General features: G+C 45.9%; 1 protein-coding gene across 2 annotated transcripts in view; it reads right to left on the minus strand.

Moving 5' to 3' along the window:
* The window catches only part of LOC124555614 (proton myo-inositol cotransporter-like), a 522,342-nt gene that overhangs the window by 335,455 nt on the left and 161,030 nt on the right, over positions 1 to 25,857 (minus strand). For both annotated transcript variants that reach the window (XR_006968572.1, XM_047129583.1), the window contains exon 2: positions 15,562 to 15,659. Coding sequence is in view for 1 of the 2 variants with exons in the window: in XM_047129583.1 (XP_046985539.1) it covers positions 15,562 to 15,659 (98 nt within the window). In the remaining variant the exon portion in view is untranslated. The remainder of the gene's footprint in view (positions 1 to 15,561; positions 15,660 to 25,857) is intronic.

Consider the following 25,857-nt stretch of genomic DNA (forward strand, 5'->3'; position numbering starts at 1 on the left):
CTGAAACTGCAGGATAGTCGTTGGTGTATGCGGGCGTGTTGGAATAGCTTTCCAAGCACATCCCACACGTGATCGATGGGATTTAACGGGGAGAGCGAATAGGCCAGTCCATTCGCCGAATATCCTCCTTCCTTTCCAAGAGTTCCTCCACTTGTGATGTTCGATGCAGTCGCGTGTTGTCATCTACGAATATATAATCAGATCGAATACACCCCTGAAAAGACGCACATGGGGAAGAAGTACAGTGTGACAATGTCGTTGATTGGTGAGTGTACCGTGTTCACAGATTTGCAGGTCAGTAGGCACACGTAACATTATTTTCAACATTTCCCGAATGAAAATGATATAATAAATCTGCGAGATATGCTGATGTTTGCACAAACTGGAAAACAAAAATATGTATGAGCCAAGACAGTGAAATTTACCAGACTGATTAATCGAACAACGAGGAAAAGAAGATAAGGTTCTAACGTCTTAATTGGACGCTGAGTGTAACTGCCGACTGCACCAGGATGAGGAAGCTATTAGGTCTTGTCAGTTTCGAAAGAAAACATCATGGCATACGCTTTAAGCGATTTAATGAACCCACAGAAAACTTGATCTGCATGGTGGGATGGGGGATTTGAGTCTCACTCCTCACGAATACGAGTTCATTGTCTTAACCACACTGATTACTTCAGAGAGACACATTGAGTAAGATTTATTTTAACAGAGTCTGGATCTTCTTAGCGGAGAGACAGACGACATCATTGAGATAAAGATAAAAAAAATCGAAGTGGTGTGGCGCTTTGCGACATGCCAGTTGCTTATGAAGTTGTTTTAAGATATCTGATCACTTTATCCAAAAAATAATACTGAATACATGTAGATGCCCTGCATTAAAATCTCCCCAAAACGATAACGCAGAATCTATCAGTAATTATGCCTTCCAGTTTTTAAAGTGTCAGCAACATACCCACCAGAATCTAAGCACTACATCAGTTCTGATATCGACTGAAAGCATTCAAGAAAAACCGTAATACCATAATGTATGGTCAGGATGTCACGAGCTGAACGGTCGTGAGTGTTAGTTACCTTTGAGTCTGGGCGTGGTGCGTTGATGTTAGTCAAGAATACCTTTAAGGTAACGAGGACGCCATTATCAACAACTCCTCACTGAACGAGGTCGTCTTATAATGTTATGACAAGCTGGAAATTCCTTCTGCGATATTGCAGAAAGACTTAGCAGGACTGTAGCCATTGTACATGATTGCTGGCAACGGTGGTCATTAGAATGTGCAGCGGTCACGATAATGTACGGTCGCAGGGAGACCAATCTCCGGCCACATGGCACTACTGAAAGGGATACCCATCATGTTCGGCATGTGGCACTGGCGCATCGTACTGCATTTTCAGCAGCAATCTGAGCAGCAGTTGGCGCCACCGCGACACAACGAACTGTTACAAATCTGTGACTAAGAACAGCTCCGAGCCAGACGCTCTGTAGCGTGCGTTCTACTGACTCCATACCCCCACCATTTGCGACTTCAGTGGTGTCAAGCGAGAGCCCATTGGAGGACAGGGTGGAGGTCTGTTGTGTTTTCTGATGAAAGTTGGCCCTGTCTCGGTGCCATTGATGGTCGTGTGTTGGTCAGGAGGAGGCCAGTTGAGGGCCTGCAAGCAAGCTGTCTACGTGTTAGACACAGAGGACTTACACCTGGAGTTATGGTCTGAGGAGAGATTTCGTATGACAGCAGGAGCACTCTCGTGGCTATCCCACGCAGCCTAACTGCAAAACTGTACGTCAATCTGGTGATTCGATCTGTTGTGTTGCCATTCATTAACAGCATTCCAGGGGTTGTTTTCGAACGGCATAAAGCTCGCTTACATACTACTACCGCGCGGGGTAGCCGCACGGTCTTGGGCGTCCTGTCACGGTTCGCCCCCCCTCCCCCCCCCCCCCCCCCCCCCGTCTGTGTGTGTGTTTTTTTTGTCCTTAGCGTAAGTTAGTTTAAGTTACATTAAGTAGTGTATAAGCTTAGGGACCGATGACCTCAACACTTAGGTCCCATAAGATTTTACCACAAATTTCCAATTTCCATACCACTGTTGGAACGCAACATGGTTTACAGGGTGTCGTCATGTTGCCTTGTCTTGCTCGATCAGCGAATCTGTCTCCAGTCGAGCACACAGGGGACATCATCGAACGGCAACTCCACCGTCATCCACAAGCAGGATTAACGGTCCCTGTATTGACCGATGAAGTACCTGTGATCTTGCAACGTTGATCACTTAAATATGTTACCTGGATAAATGTGTTCCCGAAATTTTATTACTCTGAATTTATTAATTATTCTTTTGGTGTTGCGATTTTTCCGTCAGCGTAATTTACGAAGTGTAAACATCAGGAAAAGCCCTAGTTTGGTGAAAACTTTGACAAAGTCATCACCAGGTTTCGAAACAGTGACCACTGAAAGAGGATAATCAGGTGTTGATCCCTCTAACTAGGTGATTTGGATGTACCCCTTTAACAGCTGTGACAAGGGGGTAACGTTGTGTGCTTTTTCAGATTTTACCCGCAACATTTAAATATTGTATTTTTTCCATAATACTTCCGCCATGTTGAATTATTCTGTCAGAAATTGACAGATTTGTCTCTTACCCTGTTCAATTTTGCCACAACACGTGTAGGGCTGGATCTGGTATTAGATAGCTACTGACTTAAACGTTTACATCATGCCTGAGGACGGGAAGTATCTACGATCAAGCCTAAATGGAAACAAGCTATGAATCGTAGAAACGTCCGAAGCATCTAAACCACAGAATAGTTAGAAAATACAAATACATAATCCGATTCTACATCTACATCTAAGTGATTACTTTGCAATTCGTACATACGTGTTTGGCACAGGATTCACAGAAACAATTTCAGACTATTTCTCCTTTCTTCCATTATCGAATAGCACGTGGAAAATATTAACGTCCAATTTTTTCCGTGTGAGCCATGATTGGCTCTGAGCACTATGGGACTGAACTGCTGAGGTCATTAGTCCCCTAGAACTTAGAACTACTTAAACCTAACTAACCTAAGGACATCACAAACATCCATGCCCGAGGCAGGATTCGAACCTGCGACCGTAGCAGTCTTGCGGTTCCAGACTGCAGCGCCTTTAACCGCACGGCCACTTCGGCCGGCAGCCATGATTCTACTGATTTTATAACGATGGGCATTTCTCCCTATGTAGATGAGAAACGACATAGTATTTTGTTATTCGGTGGAATAACATGATGACTGAAATTTCGTGAGAAGACCTCGTCGCAACGATAAATGCTTCTGTTTCAATGATTGCCACCCCAACTCGCTTGCATATCCGTGGCACAATGTTCTTTTTCAGGATAGCACAAACCGAGATGCCCTCCCTTGAATTTTCATTATGTCCTCCGTGAATCCTGTTTGGTAAATCTCGTAGCGCGCAAGAAAACTCGAGAAGAGAACACACGAGCATACTGTAGGCAGTCTCTTTAGCATATTTGTTGTACCTTCTGAGTGTCCTGCCGCAGGAATAGGCACTGCGTCGACTACAGCCTTTATGAAATACATTAAAAGTATTGAAATAGTGAATATGGACTACCATCAGCTGTAGAATGGAATGGAGACAATGAAAATTTGTGCCGGACAGGTACTCGAACCCGGATTTCCGGCCTATCGCGAGCGATCGCTTCACCATTTCCGTGCACGACTCACGGCCACACCCGGACTTCGGCATGTTTTCAGCCATGCGTCTACAACCCGCCAAAATGAAGTTCTTGGTTCTATTTCTCCACACTTCAGTTGTTCGTAACTGTAATCCTTAACTTCTCAGTTGAATTGACAACCTTTAAATTAGTGTTGTCTATCGTGTAACGGAAATTTAACGGATTCTTTTTTGTATCATGGAAGAATTAAATCCAATATAAAACTTGAAGTCAGAATTGATCAGAAGAAACGTTTTTGTTATCGCGGTAGTATAATCACAGATGACAAAAGATGATTAATGGAAGTGAAGGATTGCATTGGCAAAACAGGCGTTTATGATTATGAACAATATTTTTTCTTCAAAAACATATGAATACATACGTCAGAAAATACTTTGTAAAATCATTTGTATGGAGTAAACTTCCCTAAGTGAAAGTTGTATTGTGGGCAAACTGGAAAGCAATCTACTTAAAGCTGCTGAAATTCGGATACGGCGGAACTGGAAGTCTTGAAGGTAATCAACGAAGAGAGAAGATTGGTAAAGGAAAAGGGAAAGAGAAAAATAAGATATACTAGACATGTCGTCAGAGACACTACCTTATTCATTATCATTCTTAAAGGGAAAGTGCTGGGAAAAAAAGTGGAAGGCCTAGACAGAAGTATTTGGAAGATATCGAGAAGAGGATATGACAATTACATGAAACTGAAACGAACAGCCAATGACAGGATAGTGGTTGCATCGACAACGCATTAGCCCTTAGAACATGTATGTACGTGGATGACCTTATACCTTTTTGTTCAGGGTCAATTGCCACTTTCCGTACCATACAGATATCTTGTCTAAATCATTTTGATGTTCTGATTAATTTAAACGACGCAAAAAGATAGTATCTGAGAGAGGTGATGACATGTCTCCTAAATCTTTCATGTATATTAAGAAAAGCACAGGGCCTCTGACCTTGGGAAATCCCAGCTGTATCTTCAGTTTCACTAGATGACCTCTTGTCTATTATTATGCCGTGTGACGTCTCTGACAGGAAATTACGAATCCAGTCGCACAATTGAGACGATACTCCACAGGCACGTAGTTTGATTGGCAACCGCTTGCGAGGAAGGGAGTCAAAAAGCTTCATGTGAACAGACAGCCAGTTGTTTTTCACACGGACGATATTTGCAGAATACGTGATGGTTGTCGCGTGGACGCCGAGCGGAGAGGACCTCGCAGCGCAGCCGCCGACCGCCAGCAGCCGTAGCTCGCCCGTTACCCTCTCCAGCCGGCCGCGCGCCAGCCGGCCGCTACCAGGGCTCCGCAGCCAGTCGCCCGGCAGCGCCCGGGGAGTGCGCATCAGCCGCTCCCGGCGCAGCCGCCCAGCGGCAACCGGCCGAGTGCCGAAGGGTTGAGCCTGCTCCCCTTCGACGCAAAGCCGCGCAACCAGTCGCGGACTGCCGCGAAAGAGCTTCGGCTCGTAGCTCCCGGTAGCCTCCGGTTACCCAACGCCCCCAACGTGATTCTCACGTTCTTTTAGGGACTCTGAGGCAGTACCAGGGCTCCTTCACGGGACCAAGCCCGCGTGCTGCAGGTCATTCTCCTCCCGCACCTCCTTTAGGTGCCGCGCTTGCACTAACAGCGCATGTTAGCGTAAAGTAGGGACTACCCACTTCCATAGGGAACAAGTAACACTTCTCTCGCCTTTCGAGAAAAGTAAAATTGTCGTTTCCCCCTTCCCACCCAATAAATAATCCTAAGTGCGAAATGGCGGACGCTACTAGCACTTCCCCTGCTATCACCCGCAGCAAGACTGCAACACAAGAGGCGCGAGGATCGACTGCACCCGCCGAAAATCGCGCCCCGCCCGCTACCGAAGGCAAGGGAGCGGCTGGCGACGCTCGACAGCTTGGCGCAAAAGCAGCTCGAGTCGCGCCGGCTAATCACCGAACTTTTCGGGGCGGACGTCTCTCCCACCAAAACAACTACACTAAACATCACTTTACACTCACCTGTCACTGGACAGTCATGTACCATTCTGCCATCGGCGCCGCAGCCTCAAGAGACCGAGGCAGCGGCGGCGGATGTGGATACAGAAAACCACTACACAGAGCCCTGGCAGGTGGAGGGCCCAAAACGCAGACCCAAAAAAACACCAGCACAAACAAGCGAGCAACCAAACTCGCTAGACAACCGAAAGGCGCTGTTGCCTACACCCACTAGCTCATCTCAGGCTAGCAACATTAACACAAAACAAAACGCAAACACAGCTGTGGCGAACAACAACAAAGCACACAAAGCCACAGCAGTGCCCACACAACACAAGACTGGTTTCCCCCCAGTTGTTATACGAAACTATTGGAACCTTAGTGCCCTTAACACTGCCTTCGCGGAGAGGCACATAAACAGCACATTACATGCAAAGTACTCGGGAGATAGGGCCTCACTATACGTTGCCACAGACAACGAAAATAAAGATCTTCTGACCTTCCTCAAAGATCGGAAGATTGAACATTACACGTACAGAATGCTGGACGAGAGAACCCAGCAGTACGTGATCAAGGGAGTGGACCCCAGCACCCCCAACGAGACAGTACATGCGGCCCTTTGTTATCTGGGATTCGACTGCAAAAGTGCCTCCCGGATGACAGGGTTCCGTACACACGCACCGTTACCACACTACATAGTTGAGTTAGCCGACACGGCTGATTCCCGCGCCATCCTGCAGATAAAGAGCTTTCTGCGGACGGACGTACGTGTAGAACTTTACGAACCACCCAACGTCCCGCAACAATGCAACAATTGCCAGCGGTTCGGCCACTCGGCCCTCCGCTGCGGCCTGGCAACTCGCTGCCGCGGTTGCGCTGGCAACCACAGATCCAACACTTGCACACAAACACAACCAAACCAGTGACGCTGTGCCAACTGCGATGGGCCCCATGCGGCAAACTTCAGACAGTGCAACCCATACAAACAGGCGCTGAAGTGAAACAAGACAAAAGTAGGGTACTGTACGACATACCACGTCCAAGGCCAGCGCCGAACCCAGTAAGGAACGGCGTAACGTTTGCCACGGTTGCACGCCCTGGCGGAACGGCACAGGCTGCGGAACCTCAGCGCCCTACACACACACGTGAAACAACCGCTGCAACAGCCACACAACAACCACAGGCAACACCTGAAACCCAGCAAGCATCGGTACCAACACCTATGCCCCGAAACAACACGACCCCACTCCCGTAAATCACGTGCTGCGAAGAAACGCACCATATACAGGAAAACACACCCACACAAGAACCCCCCGAACCCCAAGCCCAGAGGAGGAATAGACGTACACGCAAACACAGGGCGGGGAACACGAAATCACCACAACAGGCCACACAGCAACAACGGAACAACACACAGGAAAACAGTCAACAAGACACTGAGACTGTAACTCACACTACCATCCCCCTCACCACAGAAGTAACACAGGTGCCACAACCTCTGTCACAAAGCACAAATGCCGCTCCTAACAACGCACCAATACCCGCACAAGCGGCCGCTAACTCCACAACAGCACCTCAGGCTGTCACACCCAACACCAACACACCACCTGGGGGAATACTGGAAACACTATTCCCCCGACACACGACCGTTCAAATCCTTACCAAGGTGCTGATGGCCGTCACTACACTCATCACCCAGCTCATGAGCGCCGAACCCGGGCAATACTGGGCTGTCATACACACTGCCATCACAACACTCTTTCACACTCTTACATGAATAATATACTACACCCGGCCCATAACGCAGACCCGCATACACTATCACGGATCCTGTTCTGGAATGCAGACTCGATCCACAACAAAAGGGCAGAATTTGCCGCGTTCATGGAGCGCAAGGGAATCCTTGTCGCGCTACTGAGCGAGACTAAACTTAAACCGCACAAACAAACTTTCCTGGCTATTGTGTCTATCGTACCGACCGACCGGGCGACGCCGTGGCAGGTGGAACTGCAATCGTCATACACAAAGACATTGAGCACACAAACATAGAGCTCCCTGAACTGGAAAAAATCGAGGCTACGGCCGCCAGAGTCAAGTTCAACGGAGCCTACACCACACTGATATCGGTATACAACAGCCCTGTAGGCATCTCAACACGCAATATCAGCACATTACTCAACATTTCACCCCGAGTAATAGTCGCTGGAGATCTGAACGCAAAACACCCAGAATGGAATTCACGCATACGAAATCCCAACGGCAAAAAACTGTACGAACATTCGCTAGGTAGAAACTACATTATACTAGCGCCGACTGAACCGACGCACATTCCCTATCAGAGGGGACACAGGCCAGACGTGAAAGACATGGCCCTCATCAAGGACATTACAGCGACACTCAACGTTGCCGTTGAAAACTATCTGCCCTCAAACCACCAACCTGTAATACTATACATTGAAGAAACACTGCAGCACACGGAACAACGCAAGATGTTGGACTACGGGCGTGCGAATTGGACATTGTTTAAGCAAACGCTTGATAGCCACATCCCACCTATACACGAAATTAACGAAACAGGACAAATTGACGAGGCAGTAGAAACCCTCACTAACGCCGTCCGGGACGCAATGGCAGGCACCATACCTGATCGCACCTCGCAACAACGCAGTGCGGCCCTGCCCCAGGAAATCCTGGGCCTAATCTCAATGAGGAATCGCCTCAGGAGACAATGGCAGCGCACCAGGCGTCCGTACTTCAAACGGCACATTAACAGACTACAGGGCATCATACACGATAAAATACAAACACATAGAACACAACAGTGGAATCAAAAACTCGAAGGGCTGGACACCGCACGACCTGGCGTGTGGCAGCTAGCCCGACACTTCACCAGGGAGAAAATATACACCCCAACGCTACAAGGGCCTGACGGACCTGCATACTCAGCGGAAGAGAAAGCAGAACTAATGGCTCGAACACTCGCAGCGTCATTCACACCGAACCTGGTACCATCAGATCCAGTGTTCACACTTGCTACTGACCAAGAGGTTACACGCATTCTAGCCCAACCATCGCGCGACGACATTCGACATGCTAGCACAGCCGAAGTCTCCTGGGCTATAATGCATTCCGCTGCTAGGAAAGCCCCTGGTCATGATGGCATTCAAAACCGTGTCCTCCAGGAGTTCACGGATAAAGCAACTGAGTACCTAACACACATAACGAATGCCATACTAAAACACCAACACTTCCCCGCCTTTTGGAAGACGGCCAAGGTCCTGATGTTCAGGAAGCCGGGGAAAGACCACAGCCTCCCACAAAATTACCGACCCATCAGCCTTCTGAGTTCGCTCAGTAAGATTGTTGAGAAGGTGATTCTCAAACGCATCACTAGGCACTGCATAACAAATGACATCCTGAGACCGGAGCAATTCGGCTTCAGGAATCACCACTCCACAACACAACAACTCCTACGGGTCGTTGAACATATAACACATGGCTTCAACATAAACAAAGCTACAGGGGCAGTGTTCCTGGACATCGAAAAGGCTTTCGACCGTCTATGGCACAACGGCCTCATCCGCAAACTCAGCGACGCGGGATTCGCTGACGGGCTGCTGCGTCTAATACACTCATACCTCACAGACAGGAGTTTCAACACTGACGTGCAGGGAAAACAATCAACACAACACGGTATACACGCGGGAGTACCCCAGGGAAGCATCCTAGGGCCCCTACTGTTTAACCTCTACATAAACGATCTCCCAACCACACACAACACAATGATGGCAATCTAGGCGGATGACACAGCCATCCTTGCGCAAGATTGGAAACCATCATACATTACGTCACGCCTACAGACTGCACTCAGAGCGGCCGAGCCTTAGTTGGAGAAATGGCGTGTTAGAGTAAACGTCGACAAGTGCAAAGCCGTTCTGTTCACTAGAAGACCGAAGCAACTGCGCAAACACCGCTACTGCAGACCAATAACTCTACATGCACGTCCAATACGTTTCCGCGAGAAAGTCAAATACCTCTGTGTCTGGCTGGACCGGAAGTTACTCTGGGGGGACCACATACAACACATGACAAAACCGAGCTAGCGCGAGGCTCAAACAGCTCTATCCTATGCTCAACAGGCGTAGCACACTGAACAGAAGGGTGTCGAGGTCCATGTACATGACACTTATCCGACCCCTGATGACGTACGCAGCTCCTGTCTGGGGATACGCTGCGCCTACACGCCTGCGCCGTCTGCAGCTCATACAAAACAAAGTACTCAAAATAATAAGCAATGCTCCACGATACACATGCATCGTGGACCTTCACCGGGAATACAGACTTGAGACTCTCACGGAGGTAATCCACAAACTCACCGCAAGACTATACAGAAACTCCAGACATTCGCAGAACCAGTTTATTCTGAATCTGGGGAACTACGACCACAACCATAGATGGAAACATAAAAGACCAAAAGACATACTTGTAAGGACATAACATCTATGGCCAAGCATACGCAAACATAACGGCACAGGCGAGCCCCTGTTAATCAGACGCCACTACTGGATATCCAGCTGGAATACACTGCCGAATAACTGGCACCACACAGGGAAGCCGTACCGTACACTGCATGCAAACAAGCTCCACACATCCTCCACACAGTGAGATGATCTATGGCCGATCTCCCACTACTGTATAACGATCTTGATTGTTCCAGGAATGCAGCAGCAGCAGCAGCTGGGACACATCGCCATCGCTTGTCATGGTAATGATGCATGATACCTATACTAACAAATCCAACCTTGCATGAACTATCGCAGCTAGTAAGCCACTACTGCTCTTACTACCCATCCCACTGTCGCAGTGGTTTTTTTCCCACGGCACGAGCCATGGCACTTTTTTCAAAAATGGTTCAAATGGCTCTGAGCACTATGGGACTCAACTGCTGAGGTTATTAGTCCCCTAGAACTTAGAACTAGTTAAACCTAACTAACCTAAGGACATCACAAACATCCATGCCCGAGGCAGGATTCGAACCTGCGACCGTAGAGGTCTTGCGGTTCCAGACTGCAGCGCCTTTAACCGCACGGCCACTTCGGCCGGCGCACTTTTTTCCTCTGCTCTTCAAATCGCTACCCTCACTCGCGTTTCGTCCACTATCTATCACCTGATGGACCGTGTTAATGCGTAGCCTTACCCAGACGCACGGACATCACAGCCCAGCATCCTGTGATCCACTTACTAGACAACTAACATGTTTACGGAGGTGACAGTAGAACTTTTGGTTTGGTCACCACGTTGGTGCGGGCGTGGAGGGGCCCCATCTCTATAACGTGATGGTTTCATGTCAGTAGATAATTTTCTTCGTGATATGAGTCTACAAATTAGCAGATTTATTCCATTTAAATTCTGGTGTGTTGGTGTGACCTGTGCAACTCTCCAGCCATTAGACAGGTATTGTATATTACTGCTGAAACGGGGAAAAGTCATCAGCATACTCGGAGAAACCTAATTGGTATACAATCTGGACCGGGAGACACTTTTATTAAGTGACAAATTTCTTCGCTATGGAAGAGAGACCCGATCCTAAATTTCTCATGTTGGCAGCTGGCTGTGATTCGAATTCTGCAGTATTTACATCATCATCATCATCATCATCATCATCATCATCATCATCATCATCATCATCATCTTTGAAGAGACATTGGCGGAAAATCATGTTTAGTAACACCGTTATAATGGCGCAATGGTTGGTAACACCACCACTGTTATCGCGCAGTGAAGGTATTGATTGTGTCTTGCTGCTACTACTGGGAACTACTAAAATTATCTAGCATTGAATTCAGCACCACGTTTCGAGCATCTGTTAACCATCGCCAATCTGGTAGATCCTGCGTTCTATTAAATCTGACATGCTTTTTTCGTTACTTCTGCAACTGTATCCTGATGAGCTTCGTGTACCATAGGGGATCTGTTCCGCCTCCTATTAATTCATGAGGTATAAATCTTCAATTGCCATCAACGCAGATTATCTGATTTTAATCACATTTAATCGATGCTTGCTTGTTATTGTGGAAGGAATGGAGACTGACTTAGGTTCAAATGGCTCTGAGCACTATGGGACTTTACATCTGAGGCCATCAGTCCTCTAGAACTTAGAACTACTTAAGGCTAACTAACCTAAGGACATCACATATATCCATGCCCGTGGCAGGACTCGAACCTGCGACCGTAGCGGTCGCGCGGTTCCAGACTGAAGCGCCTAGAACCGCTCGGCCACACCGGCCGGCACTGACTTAGGAAGCCGTCAAGCGAATTTTTGTCAGCTTTTATAAACAGATTTTTCTTGGCAGGTTTGAATGTTCCGGTATTCAATCTCGCTACAGCGACATTATGGTAACTAATTCCCTTATCCATATTGACGATTTGTATTTGCTTAGGGCTGTTGGCTGGTATGAGTACTAATATATTATCGCAACCATTTAAACTTCGTGTTGGTTCCTGAACTCAAAATAATTTTACGAGAAAACATTTGGTACAGTTTCAGATGAAGTTTTACGCCTACCACCGAATTAAATTCGTATTTTTACCAACATATCGAGGGTGGTTAGAAGTCTCTGCCAACTATAATTGTACGAGTCAGGCACGATTTGAAAATAAGACTAAAATTTTCCTTGAACATATTAAAAACTGAGTCGTTTCGGTTTTGGCTTTATAACTCCCACCAGTGCTAGCTCACAGCAACTTTCTACTTCAATTTCACTAAATGATAAACTACTAATAACGGTAATGAACACGCAATCACCCGCTGAATTTAGATAATCATTTCTGGACGCCGTTACATCGTTCGTAGGAAGTTCAGCTCTACTTATCTCCGGCTTTAGCCAGCTTTCACTACCTATGACAATTTCTGTTACAGTGCTTTCTACGAGAGCTTGGATCTATGATTTTTTGACAACACAGCTACAACAATTTACAGCTATAATGCTGATGTTTTCCAGGTCTACTCTCATCCTGTTTTTGACTTGCTCCCACTGACACCGTATCCCTGTTTGAAGTTCCGGAGACACCCCCCCCCCCCCCCTCCTACCCCCAGTGGACTCTTGTTCTATTAATGCATTAAGCGGATACCGACGTCTCTCGTCCTGTGAATCAAGTCAAGAAATCTGCAGCCCACACACTCTTAGAACCGTTTGTACCACTGATTCAGATCCCCTACTTAGCTCTGTAGCAAAATTCCATGATTGATCATGTCAACTATGCTGCAGATAGAGAGGTTCGCCTTCATCTTCGAAGCAAGACTGGCTGTTTTCACCACTTCAGTTAGCCGCCGAAAATCAGAGAGAATCTCTTCCGATCCGAAGCGGTACGTATCGTTTGTACCAATAAATATGAGCCGTTAACAGCAACTGGTTGCGACCTATGCTCGTCATGGCATCCAGAAGGACCTGTTCCATACCTGGGATACACATAGAATGTACACTGGATTTATTTCCCTCCTTGGCACTCATACCCCTAAGGGGCTCCATCAAGCACCTACCATTGGAACTCTCGAACACCGAAAATCTCACCATTTGTATACACTGTACCAATTTCTTGCAGGCTGAGAGCCATTCCCTGATAGGGCAAACGTCTACAGTTGTCTCAGGGTCATTATCAGCCACAGACAGCGCCTGAAATCTATTTCTCAGGTAGGTTTCCTTAAAAGTCTTTCGTTGCCTGTTACACCTTGGACTCGACCTCTCGCTTGACCACAGGTAGAGAGACAAATCCAGCGCGGGCAGTAACTGGGCTGAACAAAGCAGAGAACTGTCGGGAGACGTTAAAAGACGTGGTGGGCGTCCTTTGGATACCACCATCCAGCCTCGCCGCCCCCCCCCCCCCCCCCGCAATAATACCCACGGGGAACAGCACCAAGCTGCATGTCTGAAGCAACACTGCTTGGAGCTGCGAACTAAGGGACTCCAACTCAGGACTCATCTGAACACAGCATTCTCAGTTCCCATTCATACTAAATTTGTCGACAACAGCGCTAAGGACGGTGTAAATCTATGTTACACATATAGTTAGTCCATGCCTCATGTATGCACGAACACACGAGAATTTAAAAATTAAACTTTGGAAGCACAAAGACAAAACTAAGTAAGTGACTCAGTTCTACTTAAAAATCTCGTAATATAACGAATGATCCAAATTGCTGGTGCTGCTCACAAGGAGGTTGACATCTTTCAGATTGAAAGAATATGCTGGCAGGAAAGTGCACGTGGTACAGCTCTCTTACTGTTCATTGCACAGATACAGGGATTGGACGTAGTAAGGACACCTATGGAAGAGAGAAAGAAGATTGATTAGTATGCTGCTGGTCTCCTTTGGCATGAACAACAGATTGTATATGTCGTAGAATGGATAATGCGTAAAACTCTGAACATTCAGAGGAATAGATACTTCTCGTGCAAAGTGGGTGCCATTTTCGAATATGTCCTTGGAGGACGAAATCGACTGTGCAACGTGTCCTCCGATATAACCTACAGAGGCTCAAGCATATTCGGATCTAGAAAGTGGGAGGGCCTCCATCATATTCATCATGCGTGTCTCTCACAATTCCAGCACTGTTAGCAGAATAGTCTTAGCCCATAGATCGTTCACTTTGAAACACAGTTTGCAGCATTGGATGAAGACCGTCACCCAGGCTACATGCGTAACCGCCCATACGGGACAACAAGTGGACCAGACATAGCAGCCCACAACATCACTGAACCCAACACTGGGAAAGTAAACATTGTTCTCCATTTCTCTGGAATAATGTGATCGACGATTCGTGCTACCAGAGGTACTGCACGGTGTAATCAACTGTTCTGGAACAACGACATTAGCTGCTAGTGGGAATTTAGTTTAATCAATTGGGAAAGTTGAAAATTTGTGCCGGACCGGGACTCTAACCCGGATTTTTTCCGTTTCTGGTGAACGGTCGCCGTGACCGCCTCGGCTATCCTGACACGGTTTCTGACCAAACCAAGTTTCCAACCTATCCACACTACTGATGACGTGCCCTTGCCATGTCCGAAAGAACAGATACCACATATATACGATTTTAAATAGCCGCTCTATCGTGAATGTTTCCACATGCAGTTCCTCCGAGTAGTTCTTCATAAACTTCCCGTACATGTGTGTTCGTCTCATGTTAGTGTCTTGTATTTTCTGGCCATAATTCACTTCACAGTCTTCCTGCGTCTATCATTCAGCTTCGTCTTTAGGTCTCTGTAGCTAACTTTCATAGGTGCTCTTTTAAGGCCGGCCGGAGTGGCCGAGCGGTTCTAGGCGCTTCAGTGTGGAACCGCGCGACCGCTACGGTCGCAGGTTCGAATCCTGCCTCGGGCATGGGTGTGTGATGTCCTTAGGTTAGTTAGGTTTAAGTAGCTGTAAGTTCTAGGGGACTGATGTTAGGTCCCATAGTGCTCAGAGCTTTTTTTTTTTTTTTTTTTTTTTTTTTTTTTTTTTTTTTTTTTTTGCTCTTTTAAAGGAATCATACCGGCATTTGCCTTAAGCCATTTTGCGAAATTGAGGGAAACGTAAATCTCACGATGGTCCTCCCGAATGCCAGTCCACAGTCCAGTGTCGTATCACCACGCCAGTGCGCAAGACCGTCTCCAACAACCATGCCTCTTTGTATATCTGAAGAATCAGCCCTAATGAAGTTCTGACACGACTGTCACTGCTAGCAAGAGACTGATGTGCACACATTCATCGACTAGATGGCACGCTTCAATACTACAGGGTGGGAGTATACGACAAGCTTTATTGAACCACTGTCATTACATGTGAGTCGATATTATTTTGTCCAACCCCTGGATAATGAGTTGCTCCGTACTTACCAGTCAGCCAGCCTCCCATCAAGGCAAACACCCAGGCTGCTGCAATAGTCGCCGATACAATTGCCTCATGCCAGGCAGTAGTCAGCGCCAATTCCTTCCTGCAACACAGAACCGTTACGTTATTAGCTAATAACTGGGTCACGTCCTTCTTATTAAACATACACTGCTTGTTGTGTGTAAGTTTTTCACAACAACCCGTATGTATTAAGAAGTTCCTCTCTGCCAGTGCTCTCTTCCCCCCCCCCCCTTTTTTTTTTTCAACCTACTTAGTCTTCCAGTCACGATAATTGTGAGGTAACAGGCGAGTCGTCGCGCCCTGATATAAGTTCGGAGGAAGCAGTGGCCGCACGGGCCGCTCGGCCAGCCGGGGTCCGACAGCAAACGCGTGGTGCGGAGCGTTAGCCGGACGACAGGGGTAGCCCCAGCGCGTGGTCCATCGAGCACATGGCTCGGAATTCCTTAGTGACGCTGTGCGCTGGGAGGGCCAAAGATGGCGGACCTTGTGAACCCTTAATGGCAGACATTTCACAGTTCGTATAGAAATTAATAGGAGCCAGATGAATCATGATACCACAAAAAGAAACATGTACATTACTACTATTTGCACGACGATTCTGATGGTGTAATCAGATTTTCAATATCTTTATTAGTTTGAAGTTTAGTATATGACGGTAAATTATAGAAGTAACATCCAGCAACGAAATTCCAAAATATAAACGCTTCATCCGATTTTGTCAATCGCTGTGTCTTTAGAAAGCTAATAGTGTAAACCTAAATTGGTATGAATTACAGGCATGTAACTTGAATAATACATAAGTTATTGGAGGTCAAAGTGGCCGGTTACTATCGATCGCGTCAGGCCATAAGTACTCCAAGTTACACGAAAAAACGGTTGCAGCCTGCTTATAAATATATTTATTCATCTATGTCTTTATTTATATCCTATATATACTATTCATGAAGAAATTGGTTAAGTATTTACTGTGTTATAGAAAGCACAGAGCCATTAGGCTACTGACTCACCTTTTTTTCTATTCCTTTGATATATGTTTATTTAATTTGTTTATATATCTAATAATGTGTGTTAGAGCGTGTTTATGGTCGAGCCATACGAATATTTATATAATTTCAAGTTATTTAAATGCAAATCCAGTACTTCGAATGTGTTTCATTATGTTTGTGTGGGCGCGTTGGCATGAAGACATGGTGCGAGCGCCCTAGCCAGTCACAGCGCTCGTGAATGGGGAGACTGGATGGAAGCGAGTTCGGGTGAAGAGTGCTGGACAGTACGGGGACAGTCGCACAGGAGAAGACACGGGAGGTGCGGGACGCGATGGCAGGGTGGACGCACGGTCGCGGGAGACACTTTGACAGTGGGGAGCGGTATGCGCGTGGTCGCGGCAGATAGAAATACTTTGGAGTGCCGACTTGTGCACTTGTGAGATTTCCGTGGCTTCTACAGTGAAGACGTAGTACTCGTTTAGAAGTAAATATCTCGCGGGCTGTGTTGTTGTTCATAACTAATTACGTGCTGTAGGAATCTATTGTCTCCCTGTTATTCAACTTATATTTTATTTAATTGCTGGACCATCGACACCAATAAGTGTCTCGCAGAAATATACCGCATTCTCAGAAGTACTTCTACTACCGTACTCATCATTTAAAGCCGTTAAGATAGTACCTGCAGATCTTATTTAATTGCAATCTTTCATTTATAAATTGATATGTTACTTTCATAATTCGCAATTGCCGAGTGACAGAAACCTTCGACTATTCGATTCATGTGTGTATTCTTATCGTATACTGTAGACTCCGCTATATTTGGCCTGTAATGCGGCAACTACGTATCCCAGCCCCTAGACAACGAAACCAGGCAGAACTTTTAATATTGCAACTCTGAGTTGGAGGGAACGTAGTTGAGGGCCACCAACATCATTTCATGTATTATTAGAAAGTCCGCATAATGCAGTACAGATTTTACACTCGCCCCTTTATTGTAGAACGCGATCGCTTCACTACGGAAGGGCGTCCCGCGAGGCAGCAAAATTCTCATTGGATAGGCGTCAGCTGTACTTTCACTCGCCGTCCGTCCGAGCCTAACGTGGCACTATCAGTGTATAAATCATTGCAGATAAATCAGCCAGCAACGACTCACAGTGTCAAAGCTATCCTGTTTGTCTTAGAATATACCTTAGGTTATCTATCGCACCAAGACTGTCGTGTAGAACATAAGAAACGTGAACCACTTTCCCTCCTCTTCGAACCTACTCTTACGTGAAGTAGGAATAGGATAGGCAAAAAGTTTAGCCATCCTCATTTACTAAGTTAACATAGGCTTTTTTATTTATTCAGAAACTTTTTAGTCCGACGAAGTTTCCAGACCGACGGGGAACAAAAACGTCCCTGCAGTGATCTGTTCACATTTTTCGCCAAAATACACTTTCCACGACGCTTTCCCCCAGTACAGTATTTCAAATTCTCTTCTTGAACCTTCTCCACTTCCTTGTCTTCCTCTTCCTAGCGACATACATGCGCAACTCTCACCCTTTTTTCCTTAAAAAAGATATGTAGGTAGTCACAACCTTACGTCACCGCTCTAACTAAATCAGAACAGACACCACTCGTGTTAAACAACTGGCGCTCGTAAAACCGATTCAGGCCTAACATGACCGAAGGATTTGAGTGTCTTCTGTTGTGTCGCGACCGTGTCCCCGTCCACCTGTGGCGCTGGCAGGAAATGCTGATTTGCCCCCGGATGCCTGGCCCGCTTGATCGCATTTTCTGGCAGAGTGGGTCGATACAGGCCTCTCTCTCCCCGCCTCGCCTCTTAGTGAAGCTTCTGGCTAGCTTCCGGCACCCTCCTCGCTCCGACCACGGTTTCTGGGAGCTATAATTTGCAGTGTCTGTCCCCATTTGCTGTTATGAGAGGCAGCCGCTAAATGATCAAGCTTCCTCATTACAAATACGACACTATCGTTAATTACTTCGGTACATACAACTTTTGGCGCAGCGCAAACCGACAACACGCGAGCTTGCGGCCAAAGAAGGGCTAAACACAGTGCACACGCTATGTAACATATATCTGGTTGGCTGATTTAGAACTAGGGCAAAATATAGTCCTTATGTGCGCACAACATAGCCATGAAACTGGACTCCTCTCCACAAACTATACACGAAAAAGTAAGTGTTGTATCCACGGATCCAACCAACCAACTCGCGCACGCGCGCCCTGACCGTGACATCGCTGGCCACAGTTCCTGTCGCGGCCGTCGGCGTCTACCGCCGGCGGAAGAGGTCGCGCCATGGCTGATCTCGGGTCCGCACCGCCCTCTGCCTTTTGCATATAAGGAGGAGCGCTGGCCCCGAGACGGACAGTCGATTGTCTATTGCTAGCCTTTCGTGGAGTTTATAGCGGAGCCATTGCAGTGTGATATTTGCTATTGTATTCGACTAGGCTCAGTACCCGGATCACTCTTGGATATTACTTGGACTTGTATTGCTGGTGCACGTTTCGTCAGAAATAAAGATAAGTTATCTCTTAATTCTAGCTGGCGCAATTCTTGTCAATTATTTTTCGGCCAACAGACATAGCTACATCCTGGTTACTACCCACTACTCCACAATTTGTGGTGGCTTCCCCAAAAGTACCGCCGAGGACCTTGGGTTTGGGAGCCGTCACAAAAGCAAGCATATCAAAATATCTGTGAAAATAACGTTACATCGTACTTACGCCGAAGAAAGAAAATGCAACGCTGTACATACCTACGAGACAATGAGGTACTGTACTAATATGCGCTAGTCGTCTGTGTGCTCATTTGCAAACTTCTGCAGGACTACGAAATCGAGGGTATTATTTTTCCTTCAGCGGCTCCTCGCCAGACTATGAATCCGAAGGTCTGGGGTTCGTTACCTGGCCAGTCCTAGGATTGTTATCTGTCACTGCCGAAAGCCTGAATAAAAACCTTTTGCAGCGCGGACTGCTGCGAGACGTGCAGAAAGAGTGTCAATGAGATTCTGGAAGGTATCGACGGGAACGTGGAGCCATGCCGACTCCTGTGACACGGCCAGCTGCACTCGGTTGGTCGGTTAAGGATCCACGGCGCCTAGAGCCCGATCGAGGTGATCTCTCAGATTCTCGACAGGCGAGTTGGTCGCCAAGGGAGTAGGATAAACTCATCCTGTTGCTCTCCGAACAACGCACGTATATTACGAATTTTGTGACACGTTGTATTGTCCTACTGGTTGATGCTATCGTACCGAGGAAAAGCAAATCTCATGTACGAGCGGACGCAGTCCCCAAGGATAGATCCATTGTGCCTTCCAGAATGACTTAATCGCCACGAGAATGCTACGAAAACATTCCTAAGACAATAAAGCTCCCTCCTCCGGCCTGAAACTTCCTGATAATTTTTGCTGGGTGTTTGTTTTCATACATTTCACGTCGTACACACCAACGGTCGTCTGTCCAGTTGAGCATAAAAAGTGATTGATCTCAAAAGGTCACCTGTCGCCACTCAGTGGACGTCCATTGGCGGTACTGGCGTGCAAATTCCAGCCATCGTCGCCGATGAGCAGCAGTCAGGATGAATGTATGAACCGAGCGCCTGCTGCGGAGACCCATATGCAGCAATGTTCGCTAAACGGTCGTTGCGAAGATACTGTTGGTAGCCCCTTGCTTCATCTTGGTGGTCAGTTGCCCAACAGTGGCACGTCTGTTCGCCCGTACACATCTCCCCAGCCGTTATTCACCCCCGTATTCGATGGCCCTTGGGGCACCACAGTTACCTCGGCGTCAGTTTTGGATAGCGCCATTTTGCTATGCACTGTATACTTTAACCATGCTGGCACGAAAACAGCTTACAAACTTAGTCGATTCGGAAATGCCTCCACCCTTGGCCCGACAGATGATGATCATGCCCTTTTGGATGTGACATAAATGGCTCCGTTCCCTCACTACGACAAAAACTGCACTGCTTTTCCTCGTCTCCCCCTTCCCTCCCCCCCCCCCCCCCCACAATACTCTTTACATATCATTCACTGCTAATGCTGCCATTTGCCGTCCGTCATTGGTTATTGCACGATGCTGTGGTGTATCGAGAGGTTGTAACAATGGAAAATTGTACTGAAATGCAGGGGGATCTGCAGCGAATTGACGCATGGTGCAGGGAATGGCAATTCAATCTCAGTGTAGACAAGTGTAATGTGCTGCGAATACATAGAAAGATAGATCCCTTATCATTTAGCTACAAAATAGCAGGTCAGCAACTAGAAGCAATTAATTCCATAAATTATCTGGGAGTACGCATTAGGAGTGATTTAAAATGGAATGATCATATAAAGTTGATCGTTGGTAAAGCAGATGCCAGACAGATTCATTGGAAGAATCCTAAGGAAATGCAATCCGAAAACAAAGGAAGTAGGTTACAGTACGCTTGTTCGCCCACTGCTTGAATACTGCTCAGCAGTGTGGGATCCGTACCAGATAGGGTTGATAGAATAGATAGAGAAGATCCAACGGAGAGCAGCGCGCTTCGTTACAGGATCATTTAGTAATCGCGAAAGCGTTACGGAGATGATAAACTCCAGTGGAAGACTCAGTAGGAGAGACGCTCAGTAGCTCGGTACGGGCTTTTGTTAAAGCTTCGAGAACATACTTTCACCGAAGAGTCAAGCAGTATACTGCTCCCTCCTACGGATATCTCGCGAAGACACCATGAGGATAAAATCAGAGAGATTAGAGCCCACACAGAAGCATACCGACAATCCTTCTTTCCACGAACAATACGAGACTGGAATAGAAGGGAGAACCGATAGAGGTACTCAAGGTACCCTCCGCCACACACCGTCAGGTGGCTTGTGGAGTATGGATGTAGATGTAGATGACGTCAAGCATAGGCGGTGGTGATGTTAATGTGACTGGAAGATGTAGTTTCAGATAATTTTGTACGACGGGTATGCTCCTGTTAGCTCCGGGACAACCTTCTGCAATTCTCAAACTTCATTTACGTTAATGCTGCGATCAGTTTCAAGTTGCGGCTTATTCTCGAGTGAAACAATACCCAAGACGCACAGAAATACAAAATCATGTATCAAAATTTTTGCATGAGAACGCGTAATGACGTAATTACTCTAGGAGTCTTAAGCAATTGAAAACAAGCTCCACGCAAAAACAGCTTCAGAATCCATGAAAGTCACTGATACATGCAGGAGGTACGCATGCACTATATAGAAATCATGTCACCCTTGGAAAGGCAGCGAAATAAAGAACGACGATTTGGAGTCATACTGTCTGGTACTAGGAGTCTACCTACGGTATTCCAAAAGGGAAAGAAGCGTTTTATTACACATATATAGCCACTCGCACGTAAGTGTAGCGTATGCAAAGTATCAGCTAACAACGAACAAGATTAATTAAATGCACTGACATGAGATATATGCAATCAGTGGGGACGAAATGCAGTGAATGTAATGATAGCAGCGAAATTTGTTCTGAAACGCTGAGCCTGCAGTGCAATAATAATGTTGTAATTAATAAAATTTTATGTTAGTCCGAGATTAGAACCTGGATCTCAGACTATTCGAAAAACGTCACTCCAACAAATTTCCACACACACTTCGTCCACCGTTCCTACCAGTGGCGCTATTTCCACATACTCCGTGGGCGAAGCACTGCTAGTAGTGCTTGGAAACAGTGCGAACATGTGTGACAACATTTAAATGCCACTTTAGTGAATTTACTTCAGTTAATGTGCATCACCATGTCAACGTACTCCACTGTTTTCCATCACACCGCATCACCTGGTAGTGCTATTTCTGAAAGAGGAACATCTGTCTATTTGTTCGGAAAAACAGGAACAAATCTTAAGTGGCAGTGAATGCTTGGATCGGTCCTGGAAGCGTGCTCGTATGGCCTAAATAGTTAAGTTTCGAATCCTGGTCCTACAATAAATTTGAGTCTTCAAGGCACACTCGAAATGAGCAATGGATTACTTTATAGTTTTAAATAAAAGAAAGCTGGTGTTGACCCGATTTTTTTCCGAGCACGTACGCTGGGTGACCCAGGAGAAATGGTCAATATTCAGGGATATCACAGGAATGATCATTGGTGCAAAGAAGTCTCGTAAATATGTGCTCTAAAATACATACCTGAAGAGCTATGAGCACTTGCTCAGTAGAAGAAATGTGTTTCACAGCAGCAAAGATGGTGATGGTGTGCTCGTAGCTTTTAAGGTATGCATTTTAGAGCCCTTGTTTACTGGACTTGTTTGCTTCGAATGATCGTTCCTATCATATCCCTGTGTACTGAGCATTCCTCCTGTGACACCCTGTAATACAGCTCTAAAAACAATGGGAGAGCTTTGTTTCATTGTTTTATCCACGAGCCTTACGAGAATGCGACAACTCCAGTAGGCTTCCACAACTGCTTTCCGAGGAATGAGGTGACACACAGGAGATATGAATGTAATGACATGTTTCGGGTGGTGTAACTATCGCTACTTTAACGAGCCATGAAACAAATCAAACACACTAGAATTATCATATCTGGAACTTCGTGAAGCTATCGAAAAGCAAGGCGGCTATTTTCAACTATATACTGACCTTCGATATGGACAATTTTCTCAACCAATGGGAGAGAAGCCTTATCAGCGATGATGAAAACTGGTATGAACTAGAACTTATCAATTAGTAATCGAAATTACTACAACATTGCAACTTCCAGAATTTATCTTTCACTCTGCTCTCTTAGCGGATTAAAACTGTGTGCCATACCGGAATTCGAACCCAGCACCATGCGGTTCGCGGGCGATGCTCTTACTAACTGGTCTATCCGCGCACGACTCCCGATCCGCCCACATAGCTTCACTTCTGCCAGCACCTGACTTCTACTTTCCAAAATTCACATAAGTGCTCTTGGAAATCTTGTGAGACTGGCACTCCTGGAAGAGACGATACTTGGGAGGAATAGCTCGGCCACAGACTAGGTGATCGAATCCAGAATGGAAGTGCGAGAGAGGTATCGGCGGAGGTGAAGCTGTGAGAGTGGTTTGTGAGTCGTGCGTGAATAGTTTAGTCGGTAAGAGCAACACTTGTGAAAGGCAAGGTCGCAGGTTCGAATCCCAGTCCGGTACACAGTTACTATCTTGCGAGAAAGTTTTAACTGTGTAACTCCTCTTCTTTCGAGAAATTCCATGCTTGCATTTTAAAAATAATCCTAACGACGCTAATATTCTTGAAAGTAGAACTTCACAAGCAGCCTCAAGTAAAACACACACACACACACACACACACACACACACACACACACACACACACACAAATCTTTGTCAGAGGTGCAACAAGTGACAAGCGCCAGAAAAAAATATTAGCACTGACTCATAACTGAATTCTGGACCTTCGGACTGGTCATCTGACGCTTCCTCATTTAGCGAATAGCTGCTGAGAAACTCACAGTTGGCAAAGGGACTGTTCTAGGAAATACTTTTTCTGCATAATAATTTATTACGTCACGATCGCTTAGGTGTATAAAAAATATTCAAATTTCTGATTTCGCCAAGTATTTGCTGTCTTCAGATGCGCTTAATCCCCATAAAAGCTTCTTATAGATGTGAAACTGCGTCAGAAACAGGCCTCAGAAGGTCTAACGGTACCGATCTATCAGCATGTCATCCTTGGCAGACAGGCATCACCGGATTTTGATACGGTGGGGCATGTGTTCAGCAAACCGCTCTCCTGGGTTCCTGGCCGTTGTCAGCTTTCGTGACCGCAGCCACTACTTCTCAGTCAAGTAGCTCCTCAATTGGCATCACAAGACCTGTGTGCACCCTGCTTGCCAACAATACTTGGTAGACCCGGAAGGTCACCCATGCAAGCCCAACCCGACAGCGTTTAACATCGATGATCTGACAGGAATCGGTGTTAACACTGCCTGCCTAGTCTATTAGCTTTGCATAGATATATAAACAAATATAGTTAGGCACTTCGAATATCATACGATAGTCTTGACAAGTAGAGCGTATTTCTATCCTAATATCAATTTATTTTACCGTAATTGAATTTTAAAAGTTTTTAATGATAATTGTTTGCACTCTATCACCGAGTTACCGTTTGCAATTTTTTTTTGTATTAATGACTTTTACCTGTTTATTTTTCTCATTAATGGCACATGTTTTTATAAAAATGTACTTCATGGTTCTTTCAGTCATTTAGTTATACACATATGGTTGGTTAAATAAGAGCACTTGGTTTAGTACAACATTTTTAGGAAATATGCTCTGAATGTTATATTAGGCGTAAAAAGTCCGTACATTTTATACGCTTTTAAGATATGATAGTCACTGACATTTGCGTATGTTTTAAATTTTGATACTACTACTTATTAAAAATAGTCCTTACAAAAGTTTTTTAAAATTCTTATCTGCATTCTTGGCATCGCGTTTTAAAGTTTCTATTTTACGCGATTTTACCACAGAAAACAAGAACCATTCAGGCACACTGTCTCTACTGTCAAGACCTTATCTCTATCGTATTGGCCAGGAATTCTCTTTCATCGAAATGCAAAATAGAAGCTTTTTTCCAATAAAATTGCGTACATGCTCGTAATCCGGGGCTAATTGGTTCAAACGTAAGAACTGTTTACATAATGTGTTGACACATAATCAGTGGCGGAGGGGAACATTTACGATACGAGCTACTTTTGAAGCAAGCATTGTTTTACAATACTTCCATCGTGTCGTCGTGTGCCTGACTTTTGACATGCACATTGAATTCATTCGGTCTTTCATTCATTAGCCATTAGCTGTCACATAAGAAGGTTACATTGCTTTTTCACCATTTTTATCAGTTGTTCATCTCACAGCCATTCTTTCTTTTATCCTGAATTGTTGAAGTTAAGGTTCGTTTCCAGAATGCAATAATCTAAAACAGACGGACATTTGTCAATAATTACGTGCGGTTCATGGCGAAAGGGTAATGCGTCAATTTTTGTAAACTAAGGACAAGACATATACTGTAGACTTGAGATGCACAGTGAGTTATCTTTCATTCAAGCGGCTGTCCAGGAACAAGATGCTTCCTCCCAGAGCAGCTATAGATGAGACACGGATATTTCGTACCAACTCTAGATATCGATAAGCACTCCCAGGGAGCAGAAGTATTTACTAATTACAGTGAAACAGAAATTCCCGCAATTCACTCGTCAGAATATGCGCATGGTGTGTTGTTACGGGAAATGAGTTCACACACACACACACACACACACACACACACACACACACACGCAAAGAGAACAAAGAGAGA

This window comes from Schistocerca americana, chromosome X, assembly GCF_021461395.2.
Source record: "Schistocerca americana isolate TAMUIC-IGC-003095 chromosome X, iqSchAmer2.1, whole genome shotgun sequence".
NCBI lineage: Eukaryota > Metazoa > Arthropoda > Insecta > Orthoptera > Acrididae > Schistocerca > Schistocerca americana.